The 21,651-nt window shown below is 45.0% G+C and overlaps 1 protein-coding gene across 3 annotated transcripts in view; it reads left to right on the forward strand.

Annotated features, from left to right (window-relative positions):
- SLC29A1 (solute carrier family 29 member 1 (Augustine blood group)) overlaps positions 1-21,651 on the forward strand; it is a 309,536-nt gene that overhangs the window by 199,050 nt on the left and 88,835 nt on the right. For all 3 annotated transcript variants that reach the window (XM_030195748.1, XM_030195747.1, XM_030195749.1), the window contains 4 exons: positions 1,028-1,236; positions 1,348-1,487; positions 12,104-12,238; positions 12,579-12,676. In XM_030195748.1, the coding sequence (XP_030051608.1) occupies positions 1,028-1,236; positions 1,348-1,487; positions 12,104-12,238; positions 12,579-12,676 (582 nt within the window). The remainder of the gene's footprint in view (positions 1-1,027; positions 1,237-1,347; positions 1,488-12,103; positions 12,239-12,578; positions 12,677-21,651) is intronic.

Genomic DNA, 21,651 nt, shown 5'->3' on the forward strand with positions numbered 1-21,651 from the left:
CATAGGATAACTTCTCTCTTCTGGGTGTGTGGTTCCTTTCTCAGGGCTGAGTATTAACTGCTCCCCTCTCTAGGGTGGATGGCTTCTCTCTCCTGGATGGGTTGATACTTTACAGAGCATCTCTCTCCCAGGTAGATGACTCGTTTATCAAGGTTGGTTAAAGAGTAACCCTCTTTCCCTGCGGGTGGCTCCTCTTTCAAGTTTGGTTGCAGGGTTGGGGATAGACTACCACTCACTATGTAAGGGTTGAGCACAAGCAGCTCCTCTGTCCTTACTGAGTGACTTTTCTGGCAGGGAACTAAAGTTTTGGTGTTAGATTCAGAGTGCTCTTTTCTTTCTGAGTGGGTGGCTCCTCTCTCATGGTTGGATGCAGAATGCTCCTGGGTGGGTGTATTCTCCAATATTCAGGTGCAGGATGCTTCTCTGTCCTGGCTGGGTATGCCTTGTAGCGCTATAGAAATGCTAAATAGTAGTAGTAGTAGTTTCTCTCAAGCGTGAGTGCAGGATGCTCTTCTGTCTTGCATGGGATGCTTCTTTCTAATGGTTAGACAGGGGATGCCGCCGTCTCCTGAATAGGCAACCTGACTCTTAGAGATGGACATGGATATGCCTCTCTCTCTATGTGGGTGGCTTCGTTCTCATTTGGAGGCAAAGGGTGGCTCCTCTGCCTTTGGTAGATGACTCCTCTCTCAAGGCTGGGTGCAGAATGTTCCTGTCTCAGGGCTAGATGCAATGTGCCTCTCTCTCCCTGGGTAAGTGACTACCTTCTTAGAGAAAAGGTACAGGGTGCTCTTCTCCCTTGGGTGGGTTCTCATTCCTGAGTGGGTGGGAGGCTCTCCTTATAGGGCTGGATATAGGGTGCACATCATTACTGGGTGGATGGCTGCTCCCTCCATGGGTGGGTAGGTCTTTCTCGAGATTGGGTGCAAAGTGCTCTTCTCACCTTGAATGGATGGTCTTTGTCTCAGGGCTGGGTTCATGTACCTCCTTGCCCACTCTTCCTTCTCTCTATCTTCTGTTGATGCAGTATTTCAACGAACGCCTAGCTGACCCCACAAATGAAACTGCCTTAGACCGGAGTGCTCTTAACATCACCACCCTAGAGCGGGTCTCCAATATCACCATCACCACCCCAAAGCAGAACCATCTTCAGGCCAAGTTCAATAATGTCATGACCCTGTGTGCCATGCTACCCCTCCTCATCTTCACCTGTCTCAACTCTTTCCTTCACCAAAGGTGAGTGAGCCCCTGCTGCTCTTGCTGTCTCATAAGCACTTCAACGTTTTGGTGGTTGAAATGTCCCGGTTTAGGGTGCATTAGAATCCGTTCTACTCTTTTCTTCTGCAGAATCTCTCAGAAGGTTCGTATCCTCGGCTCTTTGATTGCCATTCTGATTGTGTTCATGCTGACTGCAGTATTTGTGAAGATTTCCTTCGAGCCTCTTACTTTCTTCATCCTCACCATGATTAAAATAGTGTTCATCAACTGTAAGTAACTCAACCTTCTGTAATATCATGTTAAAACTGAAGTGCTGGGCTGGTAAAAAGTCTTCTACTATTGAAATTAGGGAATGATGCAGAAGCGATGCGTGTGAGAGAGCATGAGTTCCTGCAGCCCTGGCCTCTCCCAGACGTAGGTGATCAAGGCATGCATAACCTTTAGAGGGTTAGACAGTAACCTGGGTGAGGGAGTAGTAGACAGTTTCCAGTCATTTACTGATCTAAGTTTAAGATTCTGTCTTTTAATATTAAGGTTCTCTTTTTTACTAGCCAATTGTATTTGAGGGAAAGACTTTCTACTCAAATACAATTTGGCTAGTCAGAAAGAGAACCCTAACATTAAAAGACAGAATCTTAAACTTAGATCAGTAAATGACTTGAAATTGTCTACTACTCTCTCACCCAGGTTACTGTCTATTGACAAGATTACCTATATATTGTCATGACAGAAATTTGATATATATATATAGATAGATAGATAGATAGATAGATAGATAGATAGATAGATAGATAGATAGATAGCCCACCTCTTCAATGTTGCTTTCGGCACCTAACCTTTATACCTTTCAGGAAATCTAGACTGCCCCTATTTGACTGACTGCACATTTGTCCTTTAGATTGTAAGCTCCTTTGAGCAGGGACTGGCCTTCTATGTTAAATTGTACAGCGCTGCGTAACCTTAGTAGCGCTTTAGAAGTGTCAAGTAGTAGTAGTATATAGTTATCTCTATATATAAAAGGCACCACCAACGTTCTAAATGAAGCCTCCAGCCGGAAGTGTGAAGGGGGAGAGATATCCGGTTTCCCCATGAATGTCTGCCCCGCCCTCGCTCTCTCTGTAACACAAACAGTGAAGGAAAACACAGCAAAGCACGAAATCAAATCGCTCTCTCTGTAACAGTGAAGGACTCAGAGGTGGGAGGGGAGAGAGGGCAGAAGCCCTCACTATCTCTGTAACACAAACACAGCACAGCAGGAAATTTAACACTGAAGGACTCGACTCCGAGGGGGGAGGGGACAGAGAGCAGAGGGGACAGACAGCACAGGGGAAGGGAGAGAGGGCAGAGGGCAGGGACACACACACTCCCACATGCACGCAGAAGAAAACCTTGCTAGCCCCCGTTTCATTTGCATCAGAAACGGGGCTTTTTTACTAGTATATATATATATATATATATATATATATCACATTACTAAAAAAGTATAAAAGCAATTTTTCATATACTGAATGCCATTCAACTACAAATATTATATGATTGCGTATATGTGTGGGTGACTCCTTTCTCATCATAGGCTCCTCCCCTTTCCTGGGTGGGTGGCTTCTTTCTCAGGCCTGAGCATAGGCTCCTCCCCTCCCTTGGGTGAGTGGCTGCTTTCTCAGACCTGGGCACAGGCTTCTCCTCTCTCAAGGGCGGGTGGCTCCCTTCCCTCTCCTGGTTGGGACTCCTTTCTCGTGCCTGGGTGCAGGTAGCTCTCTATTTCTGTGTAGATGGTTTTCTTCCTATTTATCCCCACAGGGTGCTTCTCTCTTCTGGAAAAATGCCCACCGGGTGCTTCTCTCTTCAGGAAAAATCTTGCCAGAATTTTTCTTTGCTCCATCTCTGCAAGATTATCTAGCCTTTAGGAAATTATGTAAGGCCTGGCTTTGCCATTTGGCATTTGTTTCAGGGCAAAGAATGATTTAGCTGATCCCCAGGTGGGTATGACTTTTTATTAGGGGCGGGCAACGATTAAAAATTTAAATTGCGAGCAATTATGCGATTAAAATTTTTAATCGTGCGCTTGGTCATGCTCACTCGCGACATGTATTTTGGGCACAATGCCTTTCCAGTTTTTTTTTTACGTTGATCCAAACATCCTTTTAAACAGATGCTCAGCGTGGCTGATTATCCTTCACAACACGCTATTCAAATAGGAGTGGGCAACGATTAAAAATTTTAATCAAAATTAAATCATATGATTAGTCTCACCTCTGGGCTGGATGGCTTGATACTGGTAAATTCCTACTGCATGGAAATTTTTAAAACTGCTGAATATAATGAAAAGTTGCAGACACACACTTACTTCTCACAGCACATTGCTCCCCCTCCCCTCCATACAGGTACCCAGTGCATTTTTTCTAGCAAAAAAGGTGCCAGTACTCAAATGCTAGGCCACCCTTCAAGGGTGGGGTGATCACTGAGGGATCCACCCCACAATAGCCAGGCCCCCTGCAACCAGTCACAGAACCTATGACAAGGCAGAATTGGTGTGTAGAGCCTGAGCTCTTTCATTAAAACTTGGGGTCCATGGGTCAATTTTGGCAGACCGGTACTCAGTACCCCCAAGTACCCCCACAAAAAAAGCCCTGCAGGTACCTACCTTTCTTCTCTCCTGCTGCATCCTTCCCCTGTACATAAAGTGTATCCCCTTCTGCTAGTAAACCTGTTACCCCTGACACAAAGACACCCATTTGTCTCCTCTCCTGCTGCTGACCCCCCCCCCCCCCCCCAGCATACAGCTCCAGCAACCCCCTGCCCCCCACACACACATTTATCTTAACATTTATCTGGCTCTTCATAGGGTCTCCAGCAGCGATTCCCACATGCTATTTGCAACTGACGCCGATGCTTTCCCTCTGCTACATTATGGCAGGGGCATAGCTACATGGGGCCACGGGGGCATGGGCCCCCACAAATTACGCCCATCGCCGGCCGTCCCCCCGCCCCGCCGCCGCATCAGGTACCTTGTTTTCTTCAGCGCCAGTCGACTCCACGCCTTCGTTGTGGGATCATCTGTTTCTGACGCCTTACGTCCTGCACCGTGCATGTAGCCCCGTGCAGGACGTAAGGCGTCAGAAACAGATGATCCCACAACAAAGGCGCCGGAGTCGACTGGCGCTGAAGAAGACTCTTTGGCTGGCGGGGATTGGGGACCCCCGCCAGCAAACAAGGTATCTGATGCGGCGGCGGGGCAGGGGGCGGGCGGGCAGTTGAGGTTGCGGCGGTGGTCCAAAGTGGCGGCAGGGGGGTTTGGGTTTGCGGCAGCAGGGGGGTCCAAAGTGGCGGGGGGGGCGGCTAAACAGTGCCCCCCCCACCTCCGGCTCTGGCCCTCCCTCCCGCCGAGGTCTGGCTACGCCCCTGCATTATGGCAAGGTGAAATAGGATAGGCAGGGGAGAGAAAGCAATGCTGAACAACAGACAAGGGTTAAAAATTTAGATCATGATTTAAAAATGTAATCGTAGTTAAAATTTTTAAAACATTTTTGCATTAATAGTGCACTGAATGCCAACCCCTACTTTTTATAGTTAGCGATGGAAGGCTGAGGCACCCTATACCAAGATTTTTCATAATAGAGCCCATGAGGGAGTCTAAAGGGCGCTGTCACTTCCCCTTGAGGATTCTCCCTCACAGTGTCAGAACCACCTTAAGATCCATAGTCCCACCCATTGGAGGGGTGGAGCCAGGAGAGCAGGAACTAGGAAGTATAAAAGCTCAGGGCACAGCTAGGTTAAGGAGGCCCAGGGGGAAGCAGCAACGCCCAACCGCATTTGCATCCACCACCTAGGTATGAACTGCAATCGCTACAGTCAGGTAGTGACTTGGAGCCTTGCACTTTGGTACCTTTGACCCAGCGGGTAGCAAGCCAGCCTCAGTGAGCTGCTAGCAATTATGCTGGTAACTCTGGGGACAAAAAGTACAGAAGACCCAAAGCTTCGCAGGGATAAAGGCGCTCCGGAGACAGCGAAGATGACTCAAAACAAGCGATGATATGATGATGCAACAAACACTTTGTAGGTGTGCGTCCAGTGATGTCATATGGAGTTTCCTTTTTATATATAACATAATATAACTCTTCCTCTCCACGATTCCCAAATGTGTCTAACACATGAACCTTATTCTACCACAACATTCACTTTATATTTGTTCTTTATCGGACTTGGCGAACGCCTTTACGATATTATGATAATAAATAAATGATGCTGTATGATCTTGAAAGTTTATTAAACAGTGACAAAGACTCGACACGGCCGTGTTTCGGTCCTATGGCCTGCCTCAGGAGTCTTCTTAAATTATGTAGCAAAATCTGTCGGTGTCACTTTCTGTAATGTAGAATTCCTAGTTTCGTTTGAAATAATAGTGTCAAAAAGGCGGGAAGCAGTGGAAATAGCCCCTTGCCCGTTCAAACAAACTCACTTGAAATGGACTCTCAGCTCATGACACCTAGTCTGTGGTTCAGAGGAACGCACTACTATTTCAAATGAAACTAGGAATTCTACATTACAGAAAGTGACACCGACAGATTTTGCTACGTAATTTAAGAAGACTCCTGAGGCAGGCCATAGGGCTGAAACACAGCCGTGTCGAGTCTTTGTCGCTGTTTAATAAACTTCCAAGATCATACAGCGTCATCGTATCATCCCTTGTTTTGAGTCATCTTCGCTGTCTCCTGAGGGTAACTCGGGGGAGTCAGAACGGAGCCCAGCAGTGTATGTTGCATACTGTGGCCCTCAGGAGCAGGCCACAGAGGAACACTCTTGTACAGAAGGACTTGTTTTTTGTTCACCTTTCTTCCCCACCTGGGAATTGAACTGGACCCCTACCTAAAATATTATTTTGTTCACCTTAGCCTGCTGTGTGGCTCCAGTTTATCCTGGCTCCAGGGCCTGCCCTCATTCACATTACCACAGAGTCCTTCTGTGCCCGCATCCTAACAGTGGAGGATTTCCAACTTACCCAGTCGATGGTTCTTCCAGCCTTCTTTTCATGGTCAACACATCCACATGGCCTTAGACAATTTGAATTACATGCATGTTATAGACTATGTGGAGTGGATTGAAAATCTTTCTTAAAAGTCCAGGAATTTCTTTTGATTCCAGTAGACTTGGAAATATCACGGTAAATGCACTTTGTCTAATCAGATAACACACCCGCATCTCTTCCTGTTTGAATATGGAAGGATTTATGTTTGTTCAAGAAATTTGCTATACCGCTGTACTATACAGATCGCAGTGGTTTACACACACAAAAAAAAGATAAAACACACCAAACAGAAAAGAATGCCATTTAAAAATAGGATAGACCTACAGTAATCAATTTTAAAAGTAGAAAAGCATTCATACAACCAAATAAAATAGTATTCAAAGAATTTCCTACAGAGAATGGTCAAAGCAGCTGTACAAACTCAGACATCTACAAGCCAAAGACATGAGTAAAATAAATATGGGGCTGATATTTAGACTACGGGAGGGAGCTTGGCTAAGTCCCGCGGTCGGTGGTCAGCCCAGATATTCAATGCCGGGCCATTTCTGGAGACTGGCATTGAAAATCCGGTTTATTTTTAGCGGTTTAAAGTTAACCAGCTAAGTCAGTATTCAGAGATAATCGGTTAACTTTAAACTGGCTAAAAATATACCAGCTATTTCAGCGACCCGATGTGGCCACTTACACAAACTTGCTATGCATTGAATATTCGGGGATAGCCGGCTATATCGCGCACGATAGCTGGTTATCTCCTAGCTACTAACCGGCTATCCTCCGCTGAATATCACCGGATATCCGGTTAAGTGCCATTTAACCAGCCAGGTGCCGTTCCTTTTCTGTTAAATGGTTTTGAATATTGGGAGGTATGTTTTCAACAGAGTCTTAAACTTTATTAAGGATGCCTCGGCCTAGGGGCGGACTGACCAGGCAACCGGGCAGTATCCAAGCGCCCAGAGGCTCTGCCCGGTTGCCCGCCACCGCACACTACAGCCCCCAAGGGGGGCCCTGGTGGTCTAGTGGCCGCTGCCGCTATTCTCCCTGGTTGCACTGCTGTATTTAATAAAATGGCTGCAGAGACTCCCACGGTAGTCTCATGAGAGGCAAGGCTACCGTGGGAAGTCTTGGCAGCCATTTTGTAAACACGGCGCCTCTCCGGGCGGAGCAGAGGCAGTGGGTGGGCAGGAATGAGGAGATTTATTTCCTGTCCCCGAAGAAGCCACAGTCACTAGAACACCAGGGCCCTTCAAGGTAGGGGGGATAGCGGTGGGAGGGAGGTAGCACGGTGGGGTTGGGGGCACTGGGCAGCAGCAGCATGGTGGGGGGGGGGGGGGGCAGAGTACTCTCGTTCCGCCTCTGCCTCGGCCCAAAGCTGAACAGGTAAATGATTCCAAGGACTTGGAATCTGCCAAAAAAGCAGTCTGATGGGTAATCTTCCAATGGATATCTCAAAAATATACACTATGGGAAAACAAACTGGACTATCGTCAATGCTACTAATCACCACCAACCTGTATAATCTATATATATAAAAGGCACCACTGAAGCCTCCAGCCGGAAGTGTGAAGCGCCAGAGATATCCGGTTTCCCCATGAGTGAAGGAAAACAGCACAGCACGAAACAGTGAAGGACTCAGAGGGGGGAGGGGAGAGAGAGAGGGCAGAGGGCAGGGACACACACACTCCCACATGCACACTCTGAAGAAAACCTTGCTAGCCCCCGTTTCATTTGCATCAGAAACGGGTTTTTTTTTTACTAGTAAGCTTATAATCTCTCACTGCTACATCAAGAGCATTTTAATCAATACATAAAAGAAACCTCAAAGCTTCCCAGCGAGGTCCTTCAATTTTGAAGTACAGTACCAGGACCGGACACACCTCGAGTGTATGTGGAGCGAGATTATATCATTGGCTTCTATAATATTTAAAGGGATAGAAAAAAAAAGAACCAATGCAAAAAAGCTCCTACTGAGGAGAAAAAGAAAGTCCCCCTAAATCTCTTTAAGATACTGTATCGGTGAGAGAACGAATATGTAGTAACTAAAAATATGCTTGATTATATTGTTGGTTATGAATGGTTGTCCATTGTTGATGTATCTTTTAGTATGGATGTTTTAGTTTGCTATGCTGCTCTATCATTAATGGATTTCCTATATGTTTTTTTTTTAACGTAATATTTTATTATAAGATGTAAACCGTTCTGTTTTGTGAATGCAATAAGAAACGGTATAGTAAATAAATAAACGATAAATGCTTTAATTCCTAAATAAAATCAAATGGCGTTTATACTCTGTTAGGCGTGCATTGAACAAACTTAATAGAGGACGGTGCACCGATAAGTACTTATCTAACAGGAGAACGGTGTAAATTTCAATCTTCTTCACCCGTATCTTCTTCTTCTAATACCTCCCAATAACTTTCAACCATGTCGCCATCCCATCTCTTCTTCTTTGTTGTGCATTACTTTGCCGTTATTAACTTATGCCAAAAAAACTCTTCAAGCAAATAATCTTCAAAATTGAAGGACCTCACTGGGAAGCTTTGAGATTTCTTTTATTTATTGATTAAAAAATTCTAAGCTTCTTATACAGACTGGTGGTGATTAGTAGCATTGACGATAGTCCAGTTTGTTTTCCCATAGTGTATATTTTTGAGATAGCCATTGGAAGATTACCCATCAGACTGCTTTTTTGGCAGATTCTAAGTCCATACTAACAGGAGGCATCATCATTATAAAATCTGTCAAAGACCATAGCAGGTACATAAGGGACTGCAGTACCTGCCACATTTTGAGGGCACATGTTAATAAGAGGCCTTATGGGCTAGCACCAATAATTTAAAATTAGGACTCCATTTTGATTAAAATTTTAATCACGAATTTAAAGGTATGGGGGGGGGGTCCCCCACCTCAGGTCCTTGTGGCTCTGGGCAAGTCATTTAACCTTCCATCGCCCGGAGTCACAAGAAAACTTCAGCGGGAAGGGGGAAAATTAACGTACATTTAATCGCGCGATTAATCGCAATTACAAATTTTGATCGAAATGCATTCCTAAATAAATTAAAGAATGAAAAGTAATGAAAAGATAAGAAATACAAAATACAGATTGAAAAAAAATTACAAATTAAAGAATCTAAAACACAATGCAGAATAGCTATAAACAGCCTTACAGTTTTCACAGAATACTATAATGCCTCTGTATCGCTCCAGAATGTTGCTACAGTTTGGGTTTCTGTCAGGTACTTGTGTCCTGGATTGGTCACTGTTGGAAACAGGACACTGGGCTAGATGGACCATTGGTCTGACCCAGTATGGCTGTTCTTATGTTCTGTTTCAGAAATGCAGCCTTACTTAAAATTTATCTGACAACGGATTGGAAAGCAGTGTCTAGTGAATCAACAAAGGTGTAACCCTATCATAATTTTTGGCACTCCTCGGAAGCCGGAAGGCAGTATTTTGCAGTGACTGCAACTTTCTTAAATTTGATGCAGACACACCCGCATAAACCATGCTAGCATAATCAATACGTGATAACAAGAAAGCATGATCGTAAAAGACGTAATACTTTTATCACTGAAGATATCTGTTCTGGAAAAGGAAGTCAACCATTAATTAATACTCCCAGATATTTAAATGTAATTAAAAGCTGCTTCCCAAGTAACATTAAATTCAGAGTTGGGAGTGTCAGAGCCATGACCTGGTTAAAATGGCTTGTTTCCGAGAAAACAGATCATTCGTCCACTGACGTTCTGCTCGTATTTTTTTATCCACTCATGAGCACTGTTATCCCATCTGTTCTTGGAGAAAGGAAAGTAGTTTATTTGTAATAGGTTTTCTCCAAAGACCACAGGTATTAGTGCAGGCAAACCTCTCCGTGGAGTTGTGTTCTCCAGGTTATAGTATATACAGTGTATTTTTTTCTAGCAAAAAAGATGCCAGTACTCAAATGCCAGGCCACCCTTTATGGATGGGGTGATCACTGAGAGATCCACCTCACAGTAGCCAGGCCCCCTGCAACTAATCACAGAATTAATGAAAAGGCAGAATTGGTGTGTAGAGTCTGAGCTCTTTCATTAAAACTTGGGGACCATGGGTCAATTTTAGCAGACAATGGAAAAGGTGCCGGTACTCAGTACTCCCAAGTACCCCCTCAAAAAAAGCCCTAAGTATATATCAAATGAGGAATCCTGTACAAATGTTGCAAGGTGTCGTATTCTGCTCCTGCTCAATACACAGTAGGTCTGAAAGCTGTGGAAACTTTGTAGTCACTGCTCCAGCCCAGGCTCCATCTGATGGTATTGCCTCTAGGTTTATGGTTTATTTAAAATTTCCTATACCTCCCTTCTTGTGAACAGGGCCGTTTACATCATACGTCAGGACTAATATATCCTGCTGTCCTCGGAGAACACGATACAGTGAAGCAACTTTACTGTTTGTACATTGTGTGCAGCCTTTCTTGGTTGCTTGTGATCCATGGATTGGATTAATCAATAAAACAAATATTGGTCTTAACTAGATTGTATGCAGGGACTGTCTCCTATATCTATCTGTTCAGTGCTGCATATGTCTACAAGTGCTTTAGTAGCAGTGGTAAAGTACAGGGACAGGAGAGAATATAAAGTGAAGGAACGGACATGTGGGAAGCAAACAGAAAGAGAATTGGGGAGAGGGGCTGCTCAAAAAAACAAAAGTCCAGGCCAATATGAAGATGTTCAAGAATAGTTAAGGAGATCTCCACTGCTGAATAACAAGGTTCTACGTGCTGCTTCAGGGGCCAGTAATAATGGTCAAGTGGTAGATGGTAGATAGGAGGTGGATGACAGTGGGAAGATGGTAGGTGATAAAGAACTAGAGAAAAGTGATAAGATGGAAGAAGGTAGAAATGAGATGATAGAGGATGTGAAGGTGAAGGGTAGATGGTAGAGGACAGTTACAGGTGGTAGGTAGTAGAGGAAAAGATAACAGAAGATTGTTAGTAGGTAGAGTTTATAGGGCAGGTGATAAGAGGATTCAGCAGCTGGCAAAGGGCATGAGGCATCTTATAGATGGTGGAGGATGGGGCAGGTGGTAGGCAATAGAGGTTGGTTGAGGAAGTAGACATTTGGTGGTAGAGAATATGGGATAGATGGTAGATGATCAGGTCGTAAAGAATGGGGCAGATGCTAGAGGGCAGGAGGCATGTGATAAAGATGGTTGAGGATGGGCATGTGGTTGGTGGCAGTGGATGGGGTGGGGTAAATGGTAGAGGGCAAGACAGGTGTTAAGTAGTAGCGAATAGTTTGGCAGATGATTGTTAGTAGGTAATAGAGGTTATGGGGCACATGATAGAGGATGTGAGGGGAAGGGTAGATGGTAGAGCATTGGGAGGGGAGTAGAGGATAGAAGGCACATGATAGATTGTTGAGGATGGGAGTGTGCGGTAGGTAGATGTGGATTGTGGTGAGAATAAATGGTAGATAATGGGGGAGGTGGTAGTAGAGGACAAGTGAGTAGGTAGTAGAAATTTTATGGCAAGGGATGTGGGGTAGACAGTAGATGGTAAAGGGTGGAGTATATGGTAGAGAATGGGAGGTGGATGGTAGATATAGAGGATGGGGCAGGTGGTAGACGATGTGGGATACACAGATGTAGAAGATGGGTGATCAGATGGCAGAGGACAGAGGAATGTGATAAGTGGTAGAGGCCCAGGTGGATGTTAGGTAGTAGCTGATGGAGTGCAGATGGTCCGTATTAGGTGGCATTTGGTAGATGGATAGGTGGAAGGGAATGGTTACAGATTTGCCAAGCAGGGAAAGATTATGCCATAAAAGAAAAGTCATGAAGTGATGCAAATTATCTCATTATCATTCTCTTTGTCTTCTGTGCCAGCGTTTGGTGCCATCCTGCAGGGAAGTCTCTTTGGCATGGCAGGACTGCTGCCTGCGAGTTACACGACGCCAATCATGAGTGGACAAGGACTGGCGGGGACCTTCGCTGCTTTTGCGATGATCTGTGCCATCACAAGTGAGTAAGACCCTTCACCACGACACCGTCACCATTGGCTGTGAGCAACTGCCCTCTGACACTGAACCTATCCTCTGAAAATAAGGCCCCCTTGCTTTGGTACTGCAAATGAGTAGCATGGTACTCACTGGTAATGACATCATTCATCCCAGCGCTGCTGCAGCCCTCCTCAGTGAACGCCCCTCGCTCTGGTACTCTTCTCATCATCAGAGGCCCCCTCTACCTCCACCACTGATTTGTCCCCTAGTAATTTCTCACTCCAGCGATACCCCTCTCCCCTGATTATATCACCCCATTGGCTTCTTTGCCCGTTCACTTACCCATTCTCTGCTTCCTGCAGGTGGATCGGAATTGGAAGAGAGTGCCTTTGGTTACTTCATTACTGCCTGTGTTGTCATTCTTCTGGCTATAGTGGCTTATATCGCTCTCCCAAAACTGGTGAGTGATCTTTACTCCCATGGAGACCTGAATGCTCACATTATTCTTCACAGGGAATCCCTGACTCTCCTGAGGGGGAAAGCAGGGTGATTGAGGGCTACAGTATAAGTTTTCCCTTGGTAATATGCAGTGCCCAAGGTTGCCAGCTTGGAATCTTTCAAAAACATTCCATGGAGAGTTTTGAGCAAGAATGAGTTTAAAAATGGTAACTCTGTTGACTGGGTTAGTCGCATATTGAGTGCTGTGCGTTTGGAAACTCAGGGGCCCTTTTACTAAGCCGCGTAGGTGTTTACGTACGTCCTACATGCGTCAGTGTGGAGTTACCGCCCGGCTACCGCATGACCCGGACGGTAATTTCGTTTCCTGCACGCGGCGGAAACCAGGCGGTAATGGTCATTCTATGTTCATAGACAATTGCCGCACGGTTACCGCGTGAGACCTTACCGCTAAGTCAATGGGTGGCGGTAAGGTCTCAGACCAAAAAATGGATGTGCACCATTTTTTATTTTGCCGCACGTCCATTTTCAGCAAAAATTTTAAATAAGGCCTTTTTTTACAGGCGCGCCGAAAAATGGATCTGCACGCGGCCAGAACACGCGCCTACACTAGCGCAGCCCATTTTTTTCAGCTCATCATAGCAAAAGGACCCCTCATTACATTGTGTTAATTCGGGTGTGTTATGGCTTTGTGCTAGTTAAATTATTTAGAGCCTGATTTTTAAAGAATTCATGATCGTAACTTTGGGAATTATTCTTATAAATTAAGCTTCTTTGAAAATTTGCTAGGGCCGAGTGCATAAATTTATACTCAAAATTTCACTAAAACTGTCAAATTTAGGAGCCTAAAAAGTAGGTGGCAATGGGGCCAGATTTTGGGTAGGGAAAAAAGTTAAAGAGCTTTCCATGTGGGGCTGCAACATTGCTGACCAGGTGTGTGTCAATGACATCCATCCCCACCAGCATGCATACACCACTACCTTCTCGTACAAGAGTACACAGCTATGGAACGCACTACCCACAGCCCTGAAAACCAGGGATGATCTAAATAACTTTCGCAAATCTTTGAAGACGCATCTCTTCAACAAAGCCTACAGAGAGAACCCTTAACGACACAAAATCACCACAACAACCCACCCAGATATCAAAATACACCTCTTACACTACCCTGTCTAACACCGTCTTCTCTAATTCCTCATCCAACCTCTGCTTATTACCGATTGTATCTAAGATCCTGTCATGACTATGTCATAACAACACTCTGTAAGCCACATTGAGCCTGCAAATAAGATCCTGTCATGACTATGTCATAACAACACTCTGTAAGCCACATTGAGCCTGCAAATAGGTGGGAAAATGTGGGGTACAAATGCAATAAATAATAATAAAACTTTTCATTGGAAAGGTAACATAGTAACATAGTAAATGACAGCAGAAAAAGACCTGCATGGTCCATCCAGTCTGCCCAACAAGATAAACTCATATGTTTATACCTTACCTTGATTTGTACCTGCCTTTTTCAGGGCACAGACCGTATAAGTCTGCCCTCCACTATCCTCGCCTCCCAACCACCAACCCCTCTTCCCCCCACCGGCTCCGCCACCCAATTTCGGCTAAGCTCCAGAGGATCCATTCCTTCTGCACAGGATTCCTTTATGCATATCCCACGCATGTTTGAATTCCGTTACCGTTTTCATCTCTACCACCTCCCGCGGGAGGGCATTCCAAGCATCCACCTCTCCTCAAGGAAGTTGGCATTTCCAAATGCATTCTCTCTGTCTATTGAGAAATGTTTTGTCCTTCAAGCTGGGCTCTTCCCTCCCCCCCCCCCCCCCCCCCACATCATTTTCCTCTTTCTGTCCTGAACTTGGGTAGAGAAGCAGAGAGTAGTAGAAAACAGAAAGACAATGGGAGCTGCCCCAGAGTTCTCCAGGGGCCACCACTGGCCCCTGGGCCTTGCATTGAAGAACACTGCAATGAGACATTGAGAAGGGGGGGGGGGGGAATCTTTCTAACTGTCTTCTGTTGACAGCTCCAGTTGTTCTTGCTTCACATTGGAAACGTCAGGAGGTTCCCTCGGAAGAGAGCAGGTGGTCAAAGATCTGGGCCATAGTTGACGATGCCACCTTTTTTGGTAGAGGGTGGAAAGAGAACGTCTGTTTGAATGATGGCATGGATGCATTTCACTGTGCCCCTGATAGAGCCCAATCCCCTGTGAAATACATAAGTCACTTGCCATGTTTGACAGCTGTGCGGAGGGAGTGGAAGCCCAGCAGGAGAGACAATACGCACTGCTCATCTGAACACAAGACATACAGCTGATTCAGCTTTTTCTGCACAGCGCAGGCAGGATGACACTTCATGTTCATATCTGGCTACCATCTCATTTCACTAATCACTAACCTCTAATTCTGAGAGGGACAGGGCTCGGTGGAGGTTTAAATCTCTCTCTCTCTCTCTCTCTCCTTCAAAAGGCTGAATTTGTTAGCAAGGTCACAGAGGCTGTGAAAGAAATTGGACCCCATCACCCACAGAGGAATGCAGTCCATTACTAAAATGTGAAATACTGAAAGTGGTAATCAGAGGCAAAATTATAAGGTGAAGCAGTCTTTTGCAAAAAAAAACCAAAACAAAACATGGCACTGCAGGGAGTGCAAGTTAGTGAGATGGATCAGGGAGCAGGAGGAGAAACCTAAGGAAGACTGCTCTGATAACACAGTGAGCTGTCCAGGGCTCTGCCCTGCCTAAAAACTATAAAAAATTGCTTAAATCAAAACAATCTCTTTACTGAGCAAACATTACTTGGGGGGGTGATTGTATCTGATGACCTTAAGGTGGCCAAACAGGTAGAAAAGGTGACATTCAAAGCCAGAAGGATGCTGGGGTGCATAAGGAGATGGATGACCAGCAGGAATAAAGAGAAGATAGTGCCCTTGTACAAGTCTCTGGTGAGGCCCCATTTAGAATATACTGTGTGCAATTCTGGAGACCACAATTATGGAAAGATATAATCAGGATGGAGTCGGTCCAGAGGGCAGCTACAAAATTAGTCAGCAGTCTCGGTAATAAAACAACAGCTCATGAACCTCTTCAACGCTGGAAGAGAGGGAATACGATAAAGACATTTAAATACCTCGGTGGCGTTAATGTACAGGAGGTGAGCCTTTTTCAATTGAAGGAAGACCCTGGAATGAGAGGGCGTAGGATGAAGTTAAGGTGAAAACGAACCTGCCGATTGAAAAGAGCTAATCCAACAGAGAATATTGTCATCAACACGGGCTTAGATAAAACTGAAACGATAAAAAAGAACAGTGATAATAACATGTAGACTCTGGAAATAATGGTCAGCCATGGATTATCACGAGCATATACTGACGATTCCATGGTGCTGATGCTTCAAAAAAATATAGACTAAATAATCCACGGATCACAACCCTCTCTTTTTAATGCTTAACAACCTACGGGGAATAACAAACATGGCTCTCGCAAATAAAGTGCCAAAGACACTGTGGAACATAAGAACATAAGAGTAGCCATACTGGGTCAGACCAGTGGTCCATCTAGCCCAGTATCCTGTTTTCCAAACAGTGGCCAAGCCAGGTCACAAGCACCTGTCAGAAACCCAAATCGTGGCAACATTCCATGTAGGAACCCCAAAGAACAGCAAGATTCTGGAATCCTAAAGAGTGACAAGGTTCCATGCAGAATCTCAAAGAGTAGCAACATTCCATTAGAACCCCAAAGAATAGCAAGATTCTGGAATCCTAAAGAGTGACAAGGTTCCATGCAGAATCTCAAAGAGTAGCAACATTCCATTAGAACCCCAAAGAATAGCAAGATTCTGGAATCCTAAAGAGTGACAAGGTTCCATGCAGAATCTCAAAGAGTAGCAACATTCCATGTAGAACCCCAAAGAATAGCAAGATTCTGGAATCCTAAAGAGTGACAAGGTTCCATGCAGAATCTCAAAGAGTAACAACATTCCATGTAGAACCCCAAAGAATCGCAAGATTCTGGAATCCTAAAGAGTGACAAGATTCCATGCAGAGTGTCAGAGTAGCAACATTCCATACTACAAATCCCAGGGCAAGCAGTTGCTTCCCATGTCTGCCTCAATAGCAGACTATGGATTTTTCCTCCAGGAATTTGTCCAAACCTTTTTTAAACCCAGATACGCTAACCGTTGTTACCACATCCTCCGGTGAAGAGTTCCAGAGCTTAACTATTCGTTGAGCGAAAAAAATATTTCCTTCTATTTGTTTTAAAAGTATTTCCATGTAACTTCCTTGAGTGTCCCCTAGTCTTTGTACTTTCGGAACGAGTAAAAAATCGATTTACTTCTACTCGTTCAACACCACTCAGGATTTTGCAGACATCTCCCCTCATCCATCTCGTTTCCAAGCTGAAGAACCCAAACCTCTTTAGCCTTTCCTCATACGAGAGGAGTTCCATCCCCCTTATCATTTTGGTTGCTCTTCTTTGAACCTTTTCTAATTCCGCTGTATCTTTTTTGAGATACAGCGACCAGAACTGAACACAATACTCAAGGTGTGGACACACCATGGAGTGATACAGAGGCATTATAGTCTTTTTGGTCTTATTCACCCAAGAGTTCTTACATATACTCTAGAGAGTTCCCTTAAAGTATAAGTACACTGTACCTGCAGCACTAACAGTTTTGAAAATCAGCTGATGAATAACTATGAGCTGAGGTGTTTGAGGACCAGACCCTGAAGCATGTTCCCAAAACAAAGACCATGTCGGTGTGGGTCTGTTTATGCTTGATTAAATCTGCTAATAAAGCTAAGTAGCTTTTACTTCTTAAAAAAATGAAAAAATTTTAAAATTATAAAAAAAGTTGGAAAACCAGTGACGATTGTTGTGAGCCTCTGGGCAGTGACCCAGTGTGAAACGAGTGACTGCTGAGATCTGTGGGATAATTTCCACAACTTTTAACAGTTTTGAACTTATTTGACAAACCAGTGCAGGGTTTTTTCTGTCGCTTGGACTGATTGCCCCCACCTACATTGATGCAACAGGGCCAACCGACACAAAAGGCCCCCAAAGCGGCAGAATCCGTACCGCCACATTGCCGCACTCCAATCTCCTGGTAGTGCCTGCCCCCAATGCACACCGTTTCCGGTGCGTCAGATTTTTTCAATTGTTTTTTTGAGCTGGGGGGCTTGGACAGCGCCATACACTGCCTGGTTACCGCCAAGCTAACACAGGAGCGCTTCCTGCTCCTAAATAGGTGGGCGGCAGGGGCTTCCCCAGGAAATGGCTGTGTGGCAAGAGTTTCACTTACCGTACGGCTATTTCTGTCCACTGTCCGGAATTTCCTTTTTCCGGGTGGCAGTAAAAGTGGCCCATAGTGCGTCATATGTCAATAGTGATGTCACGTCACTCCAAAATTAAAACCCAACCAACCTGAAAGAAAAAAAAAGAAATATTAAAGAAAAAATGCTAAAAAAAAGAGAATGTGAAAAGTAAAACAAAAAATGTTAAAAGGGAAAAAAAAAATAGAACATAGATGACGGTCCAAGGGCTAAGGGAAGAAAAGACTGATCCAACAGCAAGGAGCATCAATCAAAATGGAAGACTGAGTGATTGTAGTAGAAGCAGCGTTGGCTTATCAACTCCAGCAGAACAAAGCGAAACACTCTGAGCCCTGTTTACTAAGCCATGTTATAGGCTCGTCAGTGGCATAGCTACGTGGGGCCACAGGGGCCTGGGCCCCTGTAGATTTGGCCTTGACCCCCCTGCTGATGACCCTCTCGACCCCCCCCTCCCGCCACCAACCCGCTGTCGCCATCACCTACCTTTGCTGGCGGGGGACCCCCAACCCCCACCAGCCGAGGTCATCTTCTTCCTTCGTCCTGTTTCTGAGTCTGACGTCCTGCATGTTGTACGTGCAGGACGTCAGACTCACAAAAACAGAACGAAGCCTTGGAGATCAGCCAGCGAGGTCCTCCTCTTCCGGCGCAAGGCTTCGTCCTGTTTCTGTGAGTCTGACGTCCTGCACGTACAACATGCAGGACGTCAGACTCAGAAACAGGACGAAGGAAGAAGACGACCTCGGCTGGCGGGGGTTACAAGATTCTGGAATCCCAATTAGTAGCAACATTCCATATAGAACCCCAAAGAGTAACATAGAGGGGCATAATCGAACGGCGCCGGCCATCTATATGGCCGGCGCCGCAAACAGCAGTCCCAAACTATATTATCGAAAAAGATGGGCGGCCATCTTTCATTTTGATAATACGGTTCGGGCCGGCCAAATGTTTGAGATGGCCGGCATTGGTTTTCGCCGATAATGGAAACCGATGCCGGTCATCTCAAACCCAGCCAAATCCAAGGCATTTGGTCATGGGAGGGGCCTGCATTTGTAGTGCACTGGTCCCCCTGACAAGCCAGGACACCAGCCGGGCACCCTAGGGGGCACTGCACTGGACTTGAAAAATTGCTCCCAGGTGCATACCTCCCTTACCTTGGGTGCTGAGCCTCCCCAAAACCCACTCCCCACAACTCTACACCATTACCATAGCCCTTATGGGTGAAGGGGGGCACCTACACGTGGGTACAGTGGGTTTTGAGGGGGGGGGGGGGTTGGAGGGCTTCATAGACCTGCATACTGCTGTCAGGGAGCTGGGGATGACATTTCAGGCTGGCATAAAGGCTGACAAAAAAATATATATATCTTTTTTTTGGGGGTGAGAGGGGGTTAGTGACCACTGGGGGAGTAAGGGGAGGTGATCCCCGATTCCCTCCGGTGGTCATTTGGTCAATTGGGGCATCTTTTTGAAGCTTGGTCCTGAAAAAGAAGGGACCAAGTGAAGCCGGCGAAATGCTCGTCAAGGCCAGCTTTCTTTTTTCCATTATCGGGCGAAGCCAGCCATCTTGTACCACGCTCCCGTCCCGCCCCATCCCGCCTTCGCTACCCTACCAACACGCCCCCTTGAAGTTTGGCCGGCTCTGCGTCAGAAAGCAGTTGGCGCCGGCCAAAATCAGCCTTCGATTATACCGATTTGGCCGGGTTCAGGGGATCGCCGGCCATCTCCCGATTTGTGTCGGAAGATGGCCGGCGATCTCCTTCGTAAATAAGCTGGATAATAACATATAGTAATATAGTAAATGATGACAGATAAAGACCTGTACGGTCCATCCAGTGTGCCCAACAAGATAAACTCATTTACATGGTATGTGATACTTTATATGTATACCCGAGTTTGATTTTGTTTGTCCTTGCCATTCTCAGGGCACAGACCGTAGAAGTCTGCCCAGCACTACTGTTCTACTAAAAGTTCTGAAGATTCTGGAATCCTAAAGAGTTACAAGATTCTGGAATCCCAATTAGTAGCAACATTCCATGTAGAACCTCAAAGAGTAACATAGTAAATGACGGCAGATAAAGACCTTATGGTCCATCCAGTCTGCTCAACAAGATAAACTGATTTTACATGGTATGTGATACTTTATACCTGAGTTTGATTTGTCCTTGCCCTTCTCAGGGCACAGACCGTAGAAGTCTGCCCAGCACTGTTCTTGTACTAAGTTCTGAAGCTAACACCGAAGCCCCTTAAAATTTACACTCCAGCCCATCCTTATCTATTCAGTCACGATCAGGGCGTAGACCGTAGAAGTCTGCCCAGCTCCCGTTTTGTTTCCAATTACCGGCGTCGCCACTCAATCTCCGCTAAGATTCCACGGAACCATTCCTTCTAAACAGGATTCCTTTGTGTTTATCCCACGCATGTTTGAATTCCATTACCGTTTTCATCTCCACCACCTCCCGCGGGAGGGCATTCCAAGCATCCACTACTCTCTCCATGAAAAAATACTTCCTGACATTAGTCCTGAGTCTTCCCCCCTTCAACCTCAATTCATGTCCTCTAGTTCTACCGCCTTCCCGTCATCCGGAAAAGGTTCGTTTGCGGATTAATACCTTTCAAATATTTGAACGTCTGTATCATGTCACCCCTGTTTCTCCTTTCCTCCAGGGTGTACATGTTCAGGTCAGCAAGTCTCTCCTCGTACGTTTTGTAATGCAAACTTAATGTAAGCAAATACAAGACAAGGCATTTGACCATATATCTTAGAATGCTATATTTGCTCAGTTTTCCCTAAGATTATATTCTTTGGCTAGGAGCTTTCTGTCGAAACTTGAGAACTATGACTCTATGTGATTGAGACTAACAGGTGGTTTTTTTTTAATTTCTCATCTGAATGATTTATTGCTGCATAAACAAATTGCCTAAAAAAAAAGAGAGAAAATTGGCTCCCTGGAAAATTATTTTTCAGGGAGGAAGTATGAGATCTTTCATAGCTGAGAAATTAATTAATGCCTTTTGGCTTCCTATGACTAGTAGCAATCAACTCAACTTCTCATATCTAAAAAGAGATACTTCCTTTGGCAATAATGTGCTGGAAGTGGCTGATTGGTATCAGCGTCATTAGCTATTGTTGAAATTCCAAGAGATCGACTTCCTTCCAAATAGAAATATTATCTGTAGATCATATCCATATCAACAAATGGTCATTAAAAAGTGGGTGGGGAAGCATATTTCTCCTGGAAATTGCCCATATAGAACTTGGCAAAGCTGGGCAGCATTCTTGTGCCACTTTATAAATGTTCTTTTCTACTTGTTGGGAAATTCTATCAAAGTTTTTTTTTTTTTTTTTCAGCTAGGGACACAACGAAAAGTGTTGGGAGGATTTCTGAGCATAGGAGGGCCACACATCCGATACGTACTAGTACAATTAACGAAATCAATTGGGGAACATTGCATTCAATGCTTACTGATACCAGGATGCAAATGTTTTATCATAGTAATACCTTAATAGGGTGAATTACAAACAAACATACAAAATCATAAAACATAAAAAAAAAACCTCAAAATAAATACTACTACTATTATAAATCACTTCTATAGCGCTACCAGTCATACGCAACGCTTTACAGTTGAACATGAAGAAGACAGT

Source organism: Microcaecilia unicolor, chromosome 3 (assembly GCF_901765095.1).
Source record: "Microcaecilia unicolor chromosome 3, aMicUni1.1, whole genome shotgun sequence".
Lineage (NCBI taxonomy): Eukaryota > Metazoa > Chordata > Amphibia > Gymnophiona > Siphonopidae > Microcaecilia > Microcaecilia unicolor.